Consider the following 14,199-nt stretch of genomic DNA (forward strand, 5'->3'; position numbering starts at 1 on the left):
GGGAGGCAGGTGGCCGATGCCCCAACTGCAGATGAGCTTGCTTTGATTGTTGGGGCTGACGGGGCAGTGTTCTTTGCCGCTGCTCCTGCTGCCCCCCCCCGCGACTGCTGGGTTTGCTGCTGCTGGGGGCGTGACTGCGGCTGCGGCTGCTCCGACCTGCCATCCCGCGAGCTATAGCTCGGGGTTATGGAAGACGTAGTGCTCGACCTCGCCCTATGGCGCTTCGGTTGGAGGAGCTCGAGATCAACCATATTATCGTCTTGGTCGGCTTCCCCTCTTGAACTGTTCGTCTCAGCGAGCTGTAAGCCGGAAGAGAGAACCTCCGCACCCAAGTCCCTGAAATGATCTCCCTCGACAGTCTCGGTGCCAAGAGGAGGGGCGAGCTCGTATTCGCGAAGTAGCTCGTCTGAAAGTTCAAGAATCTCCGAGCTCGACTCCGCAGCCACAAGTTTGCCAAGGATATCAGTCTCCTCGGCCGATAAAATCGGTTTCTTCCCCCCAAAATCTGCATCAAAACATGAGCAAGTTAAAACAAACACTCTCGGAACAAAGGAAAGATTCGTGAGAGCTCATCTTCTCTTACCAGGGGTCAGTACGAAGCTACGATTCCTAAGTAAAGAAAGGGAAGGGCAAGACACGAAGAACCAACTGGACTTGTAATCGCCCACGTTGGACTTCCCCTTTGCTTTACCCTGAGGGAGGGCGGCCTTGTACGGAGAAGGACGGGCCGCCAGGTAATACAGCCCGTCCTTGGCATTTTTGAAAGAAAATAAAAATCTTATCAGTTTTGGGGAAGGGAGAGGAAGTTTGTTTATAAGGAATAAAACGGCCAAAGAAGTAAGTTGGGCATACGAATTCGGTGTTAGTTGGAAGGGGGCGAGCTTGACGTCGTTCAAGAGGGCGATAAGGTACGGGGCTATTGGGAACCTAAAGCCAGACTCGAGGTGTTGGGGGCTAATAGCTACGAAATTGGCTGGCGGGTAGGCTGCATGGGAGCTCGATGCAGGGATGTATACTCGGCAGGTCCTGGGGAGACGAAACTCCTGAGCACAAGTCATCACCTCGTGAAGCTTGGCCTTGGACGAGAATCTCTTGAAGACCGCAAGATCAGCAGCGATCTGATCTTGAACCTTCAGCTCGGTTTCCCGAGAGGTCGGGACGGCGACCTCCCTGCACCCTGAGCTCGCACCCCCAAGATTTTGGCCCTCCATAACGAGACAATCTTCGGAGCTCGAAGTGTCGTTTTCTCCTACGATATAATTGCAGCGCTTTTGACCTGAATTTCCACGGTGTTGGTCGGACATCTACAAAGGAAAAGAGAGAACAGTCAGGTCGCAAGTCGCGAACCAGACCTCAAGAAACTAGAAGAAAAACCCTAAAACGTCCCCTAGGTCTTCCAGGCCGAGCGCTTCGCAAAAGGGGTACCGCCTAGGGCGGAGGGGCTGCAGCCGCAAGCCCGGTGTTCCATGAAAAGCTAATCCTAAGGTCATTGGACCCAAAGGCCCAGCAAACGACAAACCGAATCGTGCCATTTCTCCAAAAATGAGAACGACATCGATCGACGAAGCCAGAGGAACCACCGACGGCTAACCAACGGTGGACGGCCTCACAAGAAGAAGAAGAAAGTCACGACAAACTTACCTAAAAGCTGCGCTTGACGACTGAATGAGGACTCGTACCAAGCACCGGACGAGAACGGCAGACGTCTGAAAGCACGGCGATAACGGAGGCCTCGAGAGAGAAAAAACAAGAAAGCAGGGAGGCAAAAGTTTGAGGGAGTTTCAAAATAGCGTGAAAGAAGAAGCGGGTGGACACTCCCCACTATTTATACTGACGGCCTGATCCATCCCAACCGTCGGATCAAATGACGACTTATCACATGCTCGGCATCCAGCGGCCGCACAACAGCTTGTGGGTCCCACGAGTTTAATCATGCGCAGAAATGGGGAGGGGGCGCGCATTAAATGCGCTGCCGACAAAGCGTGCTGCGTGGAACGACGAGACTTAAGGTGATTGGACAGAAGTTGGAGGGATGGAAGAACAGCTGGCACGCGTCAGTTCCCAGCACGAAGATCGTACCGCGAACTGGGGGGCTTATGTTATATGTATTTCCCGCATCTCCCCGCATGGGCCAGACTCGGTCCGATAGACCGGCCCAATCACCCAAGGCCGAGAAGGCCCGGACGACCTCGTCAAGGAAGGTCCAGCCTCCATCAAAGACCCGGAACTCGTAAAGCGAGCGTATGGCGAGCTCCCGGTAATCCCCCAACGAGCTCGGAGCAATCGACTAACGAGCTCCTGAAATATCCTCCAGATCGCTGGGCCATCCAGGTCGCTCGCCTAAAATCTCCAGCTCGCATGAGCGGCAAAGCTGCTGAGAAGTCAGAGGTAGGGTCCGATCACTTTATCTGTAACAGCCCATGCCCCTCGTAATGAGGATCCCACTCCCGGTCTTGCGAAGGCGGTAAGAACTATTTGTCCCCCATTATACAAACACTGTATTTTTATATATTATCTAGATTGTAAAAGTCCCTCAAGAAAAATGGAAATAAAGGGGGCCATGAGGGGCAAAGAGGAGGGACACAGAAAAAAGAATAATCAGATACCGCCACTCTGGGAGAATGATCAGAGGGCGGCCGTGGACTAGGCATCGTTCTGGCCGAACCACGTAAAAGATTCTGGTGTACACGCTTGGAACTTTGGGGGAGGGGGGGGTTTTCTTCCTTCCTTCTCGGTATTTTTTTGGATTGACTCACCGCGGCCCAAAACGAATCACGGTCGGCCGAAATCAAACGTCGACACATAGGTACGAATTTTTTCCCCAAATCTACCACAGTTTCCTCACACATTTATATTTAAGTTTTAGTAAAAAAAAAAAAATTAAACTAAACCACTGTTTCAGTTTGTGTTAAAAATAGCTTATTAATTGGCTTTGATGACCTCACTTGCATAAGCAATTTATATGGAAGGAAATACATAAACAGATTTATGGAAGAAAGTACAAATTTTGTTCATATAATTGAAATATGATGTGTTAAATTAAGTTTAAGATGTTTTAGACTCACCTGACAGTAATTTGGAATGAAAGCAAACTATAATTGTGGGTTGAATAGATTTTTGTTTGTTTAGTTTTTAAACCCTCACGATTTTTTTTTACCTGGTGATGTATTTAGTTAGGCTAATTTGTTTATTGTCTTGGAATGCAGTGCATTGGTATTGGTAAGACCTTGTTCAAATGTGGTTTGCTCAATTTATTAGAAAATTATTGATATAAAACAAGAAAAACAGAATAGAGAATGTAAATTATATAACTAATATTATATTCTTATATGATTGTACCTTGTTTTGATCTAAAAAATTATATTGTGCTTATGGTAAGTCATTTGATAAGATTAAGGTAATAATATAACTTGTGTTTTTTTAAATATTTTGCAATCTCGTTTAGGGTATATCCTTGTGCTATATGTGCATCTCTTGCATTTAATCTCCTTTCTTACAGGTTGCTCGTTATCAAACTTGGAATGCAGCTTACGAAGTACATATGGTGCATATTTTTGGCACGACTCAACTCTTCATGTCAATATATGCGCACCATCAACATTCCAATGATAATCCATCAGATTTTTGACAACTACTTATTTTCTTATTTTAGCATTTTCAGTTCAACACTAAGTTAGTAAATTAAAGCATTGTAAATGCACTTGATGACATTTTGAACAATTTCTGGATGGAACATTAGGAAATTTGAGAATCTGATTATGTAGTATCAAACTTGAATGACCCATAATCTAAAGCAAGTACCATGAATCTATCTAGTTGTGTTATATTATCATAAACAATTTTGAAATAGATCAATAGTTTATTTCAAAAAAACTCCAAAGGCCTTTGCCAATAAAATTAAAAGAATTTTTTTAAATTGTCTTGTATTTAAATTTAAATAACCCAAATTAAGATATCATAGAATTATGATTTTTGTATACAATTCAAAATTATCTTATTCTCTACATGAGTACAGTCTCATTATTATTAACATTATAGAAATATATTTTTTGTTCTTATATTTTTAATTAAAAAACAAAAAATAAATAAAATTAGAAATCACACTAAGTAAAAAACAAAAAGAAATCCTTACGATGTGAGCGACAGCAAGGGGGAGGAGATGCCAGTGACAGCAAGTAGGGGTGTCTTCGAATTAGTCAAATTCCATAATAATTTAGTAATCGAACCATTTTTAACCGTTCCAAAAAAATAAGAACTATAACTGAACCATTACATATATAAAATCAAACCATGACCAATCCATCACATCGAACTGGTTTCGGTTCTATCCAATTAACATTTAGCTTCTAAATATTTTCTCAAAATATAAAATTACAAATAAATTTGTTAATTAAAATAAACTTATAACTTTATTAATGCTTCAAGTCTTGAAGTAAAAATAGAACAAAATAATTCATAAACTACCTCATCAAATGAGATTACATCGACCATTTAATAAGCAATAACGCATAAAAGTCTAGAAATAAATGAGTTAATGAATCTTGTTAGTTTCCTAGAAAGTGATATTATTTATATATATGTATATATATATATGTATACCCAAAAAAATTATAATATATATATAAGTATAATATCGGTTCCGATTTAGTTCGAATCACAATTTGAAAAAAAAAATCAGTAACCAAACCAAATATATCGATTTTTAATTTTTTAAAACTAGAACCTAACATTTGAACCATAGAACCAATTCAAAAGGCACTGTTCGGTTCGGTTTGGTACGATTCACCGATTTTTGAATATTTTTTGACACCCCTAGCAGCAAGTCGGTCCGAGTAGGTGAGAGAGGGAGAGTAAGAATGAGAGATAGAGGGTAAGCGATGGGACGGTAGAGGAGATGCCAGTAGCAGGGAGAGGAGACTGCGAGGAATGATGGGGAATGGCGACTACGGAGAACGACGAGGAACGACGGGAGATATAAATACCCCATCTCTCTTACACTCTCTCAAAATAGGAAGCATATTTTGGAAGCGATTTCAAGTCTGCTGTAACAAGTTGAAATGCTTCTCCACAAATTTTAGTATCAGCAACAACTCATGACAAGATCATGAATATCATCGCAAATATCCATTATCATCTACCGTAATTAGCACCACATTCAGCGACTTCTTATCTAACTTCGACGCCGCCATCGACTCCCTCCGAACCTCACCACCATCTTCACCTCCCAACATTTATTCTTCTCCTATCCCAACCACTCCAACTCCATTCTCCAATAGTTGGAGCCACTCCAACCCTTCTTCGACTACCCACTACTCTCGCGGTTGCGTTGTTATCCACATGGAGATGCCGAACCCGTATTGAGAGATGGAGGCGTCGATAATGGCTAAAGACCCAGAGAGAGAGAGAGAGAAGAAAAAGAAGAAGAAGACCCAGAGAGAGAAATAAAAAGATGGAGGTGTTGGTGGTGGTTGGAGCGGTGGTGGCGAACGACGTGGGCTTCAACGGCGACAAAAACAAGAAGAAAGAATTGGAGGAATGAGAGAGAGAGAGAGAGAAATGGAAAGAAGGCGAGAGCGAGATAGAAAACTGAACGAATAGCGAGAACACGAGATTGGCAACAATAATGGGTGAAAGAGAAGCCGACAGGGGAGGAGAGAGAGAGAGAGAGATAAGGAGAGAGAGAGGAAGAATGCGATATTCAAATTATTGTTTTTTGATCAATTTATTTTGATGTTAAAATATCACGGTACATTAAATTGTCAAATTTATTGTAGAAAGATTGTGCAAATAGCATTATCCTAAAAACAATTTATGAGAAATAATATAAAAATTGGAGAATTCAGCATTATGATTACGAAATCAATACAAAATTCAGGACCTAAGAGCATCTCCAAGGGAGTGTCATTTTGGAGTGATAAATTACCTATTTACAACTTTGAATAGTGTTATAACACTTCTAAAAGATAAATATGTTCCAATGCCAGTGCCAAAATAGGGTTGTCATTTAATATTTTAATATTTTTTAATCAAATTTTAAATTCAAATAAATAATTAAAATAAATTCTAATAATTAATTTAAACTCTAACAATTAACTAAAATACTTATTTTAAATTAAAAGCAAAATCTATAATTCTAACATAAAATAATCAATTTAAATTCTAACAATTAACTAAAATAAAAACATTTATTTTTATATATAATTGATAATTAATTAATTAAAATAAAAAAATTATATATGTATAATTGATTATATATAGCCTTCTGCCTCTCTAGAAACTTTCTTCCCCTTTTTGCGCCTCTCCCTCTTGCCTCCTTCCCCTCGACGGCTCGCCCTCCTTGCCTTCGCTCGGTCACTCCTCGTCGCTTTCCCCTCATCGGTCACCATCTTGTCTTCACTGGTTCTCCCCTCAGTTGCTTGCCTCGCTCTTGCTTGTTGCCTCTCTTGATTCTTCTCACTCGTCGACGTCACCGCCTCGCCCCTCCGATCCTCGTTGCCTCTCTGGCTTTCTCTCACTCCGTCGCACGCCTCGCTTGAAAACCCTTGCTTCAGGTAATTTGTATTTATTTTATAATAGAAGTTGAAATAGAGCTGTTGGAAATGGCAGTTGAAATTTGCATCTCTTCTTTTTTCTCTCTCCAGTGATTATAAAAATAACACCGCGTGAGAGTTGTTGTCATTTTGCAACTCCATATGTTATCTTCATTAGAGTGGTTGATTTTTAATCTGGAGATGCTCTAATGTTACATAACGCTAGGGGCAAAATTCACCTCCTAATGCTTCTTAATTGTTCTTTTCTATTTGTTTCTTTTGGTTTCCTGTTTATTCCTTCTTGTTTGGTGTATTTTTATATATCTATCAAGCCCCCCCCAGAAAAAACAAAAAGAAAGAAAAAAAAAATCATTGGTATATCAATGGTTGAGAAAATTGAATTTTTCAACAGATTTCGTCAGTGTAGATGAGGGGGATACGTACAGATCCGAGCAGAACAAAGACAGCAGTTGAGATTCCAACTCACGAGACAATGAAACAGAGCGGCCACAAGTTTGCATTGAATTGGTCTGTGGATGCTGCAATTGCATCCGCGTAACATTCATAGAAGAAAGGAATTCATTTTTCACACTCCATATTTTTCCAGGAAAACGACTAGTGTTGATCACAATTGGTTTCTTCTAAATTGATCGGTAACTAGGGCTAGCAGTAGTACTACTCTTTACACGCAGGAGAGAGTGAATTAATGAAGTTTGTTACGCTATCAAACCTTGCGAAGATCCATAATGATCCTCACTCTCCGTCGTCGACGATCCAATCTCTGGCGAGGGTTTCTCTGTCTCACAGGTCCCACCTTCCCATGCGACCTTCGTTCCCGCCGAATACCACGCGCACCGTTTCATGTTCGACAACTCCGCCGCCGCCGTCAGGTTAACATGCCGCAAAGGCATCGACAGTCCATGAACCGCGATCTTCAGGTTGTAGATCAAATCAAGCTTCACGATTTTCACATAGTTGATCCTCATAGGATCCAAGGGACCTCCGCCGCCGGCGGTGGTCACCAACAGCCTCTGCCCCCACTCCATCGTCCGCAGCACAGTCCCCGCAGCCAGACTCTCCAGATCGGCCGCCATCAACCGCCTGTCAGGCACAATGTGCAGCCGCATGTCGGAGATGTACGACTGTCCGTCAGCGAAAATGGAGGCGTCGTCGAGAGCGAACACCGTCATGGCGCGGAGGTCCAGGAGCTCGGAGTACCTCTCCTTGAGTCCCATAGCGAGCACGCTGAAGCCGCTGATCCTCAGGCGAAGGATGGCGTCTTTGAGCATCAGCCGCATGATAAAGAACGCCGCCAAAGGCGGCGGCGGAGGGAATGAGAGTGACGTCATCCGCTCAATGTTGCAGGAGACCGACGAGAGGTGAGAGACGAAGCCCTGGAGGCCGTGAACGACGACGTTTCCATCGTTGTACAGGTCAGGACGGGCGATCTCGACTCCATTGACGAAGATCTTGGAGGCCTTTGCGTTAGGGTTGTGGAAGCCGGTGCCGGTGATGGTGAGGCATCGGTTCCAGGCTAGGGTTTCGATCTTGGCTCCGAAGGCTAACGTGCGCAGGTGGTGGAGGGGGTATAGGCCGGGGACGATGTGTTCTCGGAGGAGGAGAGGAACGGAGCAGGAAGGGCAGGTGAGGAGAGAAGAGTCAGTGGGGGCGAATATGGTGGCGGGGCCGCTCCAGTCGACGGAACTAGTGGTGGAGAGAAAATCGGCGGCGGCGGCGGCGAGATGCCGGAAGCCGAATTTGGCGAGGGTAGGGGCAAATTGGTGAATGGAAGCGACGGTTGCGGTGGAGATGAAGATCATGGAGGTTAGAAACAAGAATTGCAGAGGAAGAAGAGAAAGCATGTTTATCGTTTCAGCTGTTTCCGTTTAACGAGATGAAACAAGAAGCTCAAGTGTGGTTGTTGACGACTTTCCACTGGCGGGAACCTGGTGCGATTCCATAACTGAAATTCTGGTATGGTCTTCTCCGGACTGCTAAGACGAAAATGTCCCTGTTCAATACATTTAACATGCACTTGGCAAATATATATCTCATTGTTCACAATACATGAACTTGTACCACGTTCAATATCCAAACTAGATGTGAGAGTAATGTCAGTAGACATCTACATTTTGTATTTCTTTTTTTTAAATTACACTTAGATGATGTCAATTTAAAATACTTATATTTCAAATTCTGTCGTTAGTAATGATACTAAATTCTTCTCTTTTTGAATCCAAATTCAAATTCTTTCTATAAGAGCACATGTATATAATAAAATTGTAAATGATAGAATCAAAGTATACCATCCAAATACAACTTCCAATAAATTCTAATGTTAAATTTCTTGTATAGCCTTAAAATTTATAGTACTCATCAATTATTACACATTATTCTAGCCAAGTTAGATTAGTGGCACCACATTCAAACTGTCGACGGACATTTAAAAGTCACATCGACAATGCTAGTTCATGCAAAACATCTTAAGCGCTTGATAAAGCAGGATGGAAATGCCCAAAAGATTACATGATTCCCAAAGTCAAAGCCATACAGAAACAGAGACTAAACAGACAAAAAAAAAAAAAAAACATGCAAACAAGCTATGAAGCTAGACCATCAAAGGGTAAGGGTTATTGCCAGCAACACGTGCAAACTACACAATTATTAGATTTAAGAAACAAGACCAGCCCCCCAAGTCCGGAAGCATATATATTTCAGAATTTGAGCTGCCAAATTGTGCCTTCTTAACCAGAGTTTGCATTGCTATTATCATTCCTTCTTTCCAATCCCATGAGACATATTATAGATGCCCCGTGCCTGGACAGAAGACCACATAACATTTAACAGGAACCGCGATGAATCAGAATTTTATCAGTTAATGATGGTGTGCCCCTTAAAATATGAGAGAGTAGAAATGAACTTACAATCAGAAACAAAGCAGAAGCTGCCAGAGCTGCAGGAATGGCAACTGAGGTGATCTTATCATAAGGACCTTTCAGGTATGTGTGTTTGTGGACCGCTTGGAAGTACTTTTGCTTCTCAAATATTTTCTCTCTTGGTCTAAAGGGTGGCTCTGACATCCTGCATCAATTGGTAGCATCCAAAAGTAAAATAAATAAACAGCTCATTGTACCTGTGTATGCATGCTTGCTCGTGTCCGTGCATGTGTGTGGCCAGGTTTTTTTACTGTGTTGTATGTTGCTTTTTGTGTTGTTAGTCACATGGAAACGAAAGATTTGCACCTTCCAATAATAAATAAAATAATATGGAGCCGCCATGCATGCGACAACCAAATAAACCAACCAAATGTTCAATGTCAGATCATTGATGGGCGACTGCATTTAGCAGTCACCCAGTGCCAACAATGCTATTTAACCTTAAGAAAGAGGTGTCCATGTTCCCGAGAGTAAATTAGGCAACCAGTACTGGATGTCACCTTGATAGTTACCTATCCATGACTGGAAACATTTTTTGGTGACTACTGTTCCAGAGTTATCCTACTCCAGATTCCAGAAACCAGAATCATACTTAACAGGTGGCTCAGAATGACATCTAAGCCACCCAACAATGAAACCATCACACATATCCAACAGATCCATCTCAATCGCAGATCAACATTGTTATTGTTGTGGTGCTGAGGAAAATAATTGAAAAAACTGGTCTGCACAAAAGTACATTAAATGACAAATTACCCAAAGTGACCATTCCCAAAGATGACTATGAAGTTATTGCGTTTTTGCAGCTGACTATATGAGCTCCACAATTTCATGTCACTATCTCAGAGGCATTACATTCTGTAGTAGGGACTAGGGAGATAAATGTTGAAGGCAAGGAAAACCTTTTTCTTCTTATCCTCACAAAAAAGAGTGCAAACATCATGAGCCACCTTTCAGAGAAGAAGGTGATTGACTTTTGACTCCCTGTTCCTTTTACATAAGAAATACCAGTCCTGGAAAACCTTTCCTTTTTCTTAACTTGTCTTAGTACGAATAGCCCCAAGAGAAGGCCTACCTCAGATAAGCCCCTGCTTCTAGATAGCTTGCCACGGGAAACAAGAAACTCCCTAATGGCAAAGAACCCACAAAATGAGAGAATAGCAAAAACCCTCTTGTTGATAGGTGCCAAACCTACCGGTGCTTCTGTCGATTAAGAGGGGAACAACAATGAAGGAGGCCATAAAAAGCTGTAAATGAATCAATCTCCCAACACCTAACTCTAGAGCCACCGTCCACCTAAAAAAGACTCTCATCACCACACTCATCCCAACCACGCATAATGCCCTTCCACATACCTTAATTCGCATGTGGACCTAACTCCATTCGTAGATAACAACCACCTTAGTGGCTGCCACTTACATTTTTACTGAAATTACATCCCACATACTCAGTTTTCGACTTTTTTTTTAATTTAAAACTTCTGAATTTTAAGGTGTTTTCCATAATTTAAGTTTATTATTTACGTTTTCTTTTATCTCATCCATCAAGACAATATCATCAGCACATAACATACACTAACACTTCTTCTTGGTTGTGTTTTGTAAGTTCATTCATAACAAAAATAATGAGGTAAGGGTTCAATGCAGATCCTTAATGTAATCCAATCGTAATTGGGAAAGCCTCGTCATCTCCACAAGTCCTAACACGCAGTTTTTTTTTTTTTTAATACAAGCCTTAAACCCACTAGATAGTGTTGGAAATAAAATGCCCGTAGAATTTTTTATACAATGATCTAATCAACTGAAACGTTAAGCAGTCCCTGTAAGGTTTCAAAAAGCATAAACTACAACAAGATAGCAACTCTAAAATTGGCATGATTCAATATGGATCCATCTGGGCCATACATACTGGAGCTTCTACTCCTATAATTTTGATTTATTGTTATTTAGATGTAACCCAGTTATACTTAGTTTTAGATATATCTCACAAGTCAAGGTATTTGATTAATATTCATATCTACTGGACATGAGCCAGAGTTTTGGTGCATGCTTCTGAGATTGACTTACTGGATAACTACAATGTGTTTGTACCTGGCTTAGATGGTTTAAACTATCATAGTTGCAATCCAGTTTTGTCACAGTCCTTGGAAATCTATACATTGTCATTTGAACGGAGAATAAGGACACAGAATTTTCTCTTAACAGATGTCTTCACACAATTTAAACCCTAAGCATGATGATGCTCAACAAAATTTAGGTATCATGTCCAGACTCTCTAAATGTTCTTCTTCTCATGCTTTTAACTTCGAGCAGAAAGTATCTAATTACATATGAACCGCTCTCTACCTTTTTAAGTTCCATCTCACAATCTAAACACTAATTACATGGATCACTAAGCCTAGCACCAAAATCCCACACCTGAATCAATGATCACGGGTACCCTTTCATTTTATACATCCCGGAACAAATCAACAAAATTCGTATTCCTTGCGTTACGACAACCCAAAAGCTAATAGCTCGTCTCTTTACAGTTATATTATACCCCACAGAACCCATGCTTCTATCAAATTCAATCCACATCAAAGCCAGATCAGTGTTATCAGGAACAAATACAGGATAAATCGATAATCAAGACAAAGTAAAAACAATAAACTAACAGAAAATTCGAATTGATTGGGTGAAACAACAGCCATAAATATCAATAAATTTAAGTAATTCGATTAGAATCATAAGAAAGAAAGAGAAGAACAACCAGATATGAGAAAGAGTGGGAAGGCGGTGGAGGACTTACGCAGAAACTGGAGACAGAGAGAGTTTCGAATCAGAAAGAGAGAGAGAGAAGATTTGTTAACCCAACGATCTGCTCAATATTCACGGCGACTCGGCCTGTAGAAGAGTCGAGGCGAATATTCGAGACTATTTAAGTGACAAAACAAAGAGTGGTGCAACTTGTACCTTATTTATGTGATCATGGACTATATAATATATATAAATAATATAAATATCTTTTATTTGGGACCAAAAGGTAAAATTTCTTATGCGCTTCCGCAGCTCAGCTTCAAAATTTTTGCAGGAGAGATAAATCACATAATTCAGCAGTGAGATTCGAACACGGGACTTGTGACTAGCTATATAGTAGGTAGAATCCAAAATTCTTTAGGACCAACACATGTACGGTCTCAACTGCTGAGCTATGTCCGTGTCTCTTATTGTATTTTAGTGCCTTGTGTGAAAGTATTTTAAATATTAAAATATCATTATGTAGTCTGAGATATACATTATTATAATGTATTAATAGTATTTTTTTAAAAGAAAAAAGTTAATTATAAAAAAAAAACTTTTTAAGTTTTTATAATTTATAATTTTAAGAAAAAGGTTGAGAGTTGTACGATTATAAAAAAATTATAAATTTACTTGATGAATTATAAAAATTGCATTTTTTATATAAAATTTTAATTTCTTATAATTAATCCAAAAAAATAATTTAAAAAAAACCTTGGGCTTTGACGTGAGCCCATATCCGCAGTAGCGGGGTTACTTACGAGAACCTAATTGGGTCGGCTAGGGGTGTGCGCGGTGCTGTTTGGCCGGTCTAAACCATTTTCAGCACGCCAAACTGCTAGTGCGGTTTAACGACCAAACCAGACCACGGTCTAGTTTGGGTGCAGTTTACCACGGTTTGAAAATAACTTGTTTAACATACAACCTCTAATTTATTATAAATAACCTGTTTAACATACACTTGAGAAGTGCTATCAACTTGAGAAATACACACAATAGTACCTATTTTAAGCTGCATTTTAGGTTGCACTTAGCTGAATCTCTTATCAACTTAAGAAGTTCTCACTGCTCACAAGTCACAACTTATTTTAGACCCAATAACAACAAACAAACAAACACTAGACATTAATAAAAATACACTCACCTATCTATTAGAGAATTGATATTCGCTGCCAGGTACACGGAACGATCCTCGTTGGTGAGATTGGCGAACCGTTTTGGCCCGAGCTTCGGCCCCAGCTATGTCTTGTAGTCGTAGCCATCAGTCCTCTCCTCTGCCTCGATCTGTCATAACCATCGGTCATCTCCTCTGCCTAGATCTGTCGCAGCTGGCGGTGGAACTGTGGGTGTAGACTGCCAACGATAATCCGAGAACAAGGAGAAAGAGAAAGAAGAAGAGAAGACGTCGAGACAATGGACTGGAAAGGTGCAGCAACAGGGGCGATCGGATTGGGGGGAACTGTGGAAGGGTTGCGCGGGTGGGGGAAAGCCAGAGAGAGCTGTCGATTAGGGTTGCGCGGGTGGGGGAGGGTGCGCGGGTGAAGGAGGGGGTTGCCGATTGTGATTATGGTTGCAGGTGAGGGAGGGGCCTCTATCGATTATGATTAAAGAATTAGGGTTTTGGGTGGGGGAGGGGGTTGGCGGGGCTGGGCCGCTAGGTGCTTTTATAAAAAAAAATAATAATTTTTTTTTATTATTTTCTGGGCGGTTCGGTTTAAAACCGAACCGCTCACTGTTCAAATCGCAAACCGCGCGGTTTGGACAGCCTTCAAACTGTTTCCGACTGCCAAAAAAAAAAATCGACCGATTCGGTCTTGTCGGTTTCCGCGGTGCATCGATTTTTTTAAACACCCCTAGGGCCGGCCTTCTTGCTTTAATGGAAAATAATTTATTATATAATATTAACATTTTAAGTAATTTATGGTTGGTTTTCCTAAGCGGTGAACAGGAATA

The 14,199-nt window shown here is 41.1% G+C and overlaps 2 protein-coding genes across 2 annotated transcripts; both read right to left on the bottom strand.

Moving 5' to 3' along the window:
* Positions 1 to 7,100: 7,100 nt before the first annotated feature.
* LOC127791550 (fasciclin-like arabinogalactan protein 21) lies at positions 7,101 to 8,861 on the bottom strand. The gene has a single exon (XM_052321536.1). It carries the CDS (start codon positions 8,390 to 8,392, stop codon positions 7,247 to 7,249), a length of 1,146 nt encoding a protein of 381 aa, XP_052177496.1. The 5' UTR covers positions 8,393 to 8,861; the 3' UTR covers positions 7,101 to 7,246.
* Positions 8,862 to 9,002: 141 nt separating this feature from the next.
* LOC127791556 (uncharacterized) lies at positions 9,003 to 12,407 on the bottom strand. Its single transcript, XM_052321541.1, has 3 exons — positions 12,257 to 12,407; positions 9,455 to 9,611; positions 9,003 to 9,347 (listed from the first exon to the last, which is right to left on the bottom strand). Exons 2-3 carry the CDS (start codon positions 9,608 to 9,610, stop codon positions 9,300 to 9,302), a joined length of 204 nt encoding a protein of 67 aa, XP_052177501.1. The 5' UTR covers position 9,611; positions 12,257 to 12,407; the 3' UTR covers positions 9,003 to 9,299.
* Positions 12,408 to 14,199: the final 1,792 nt, after the last annotated feature.

This window comes from Diospyros lotus, chromosome 1 (assembly GCF_014633365.1).
Source record: "Diospyros lotus cultivar Yz01 chromosome 1, ASM1463336v1, whole genome shotgun sequence".
In the NCBI taxonomy this organism is placed as follows: Eukaryota; Viridiplantae; Streptophyta; class Magnoliopsida; order Ericales; family Ebenaceae; genus Diospyros; species Diospyros lotus.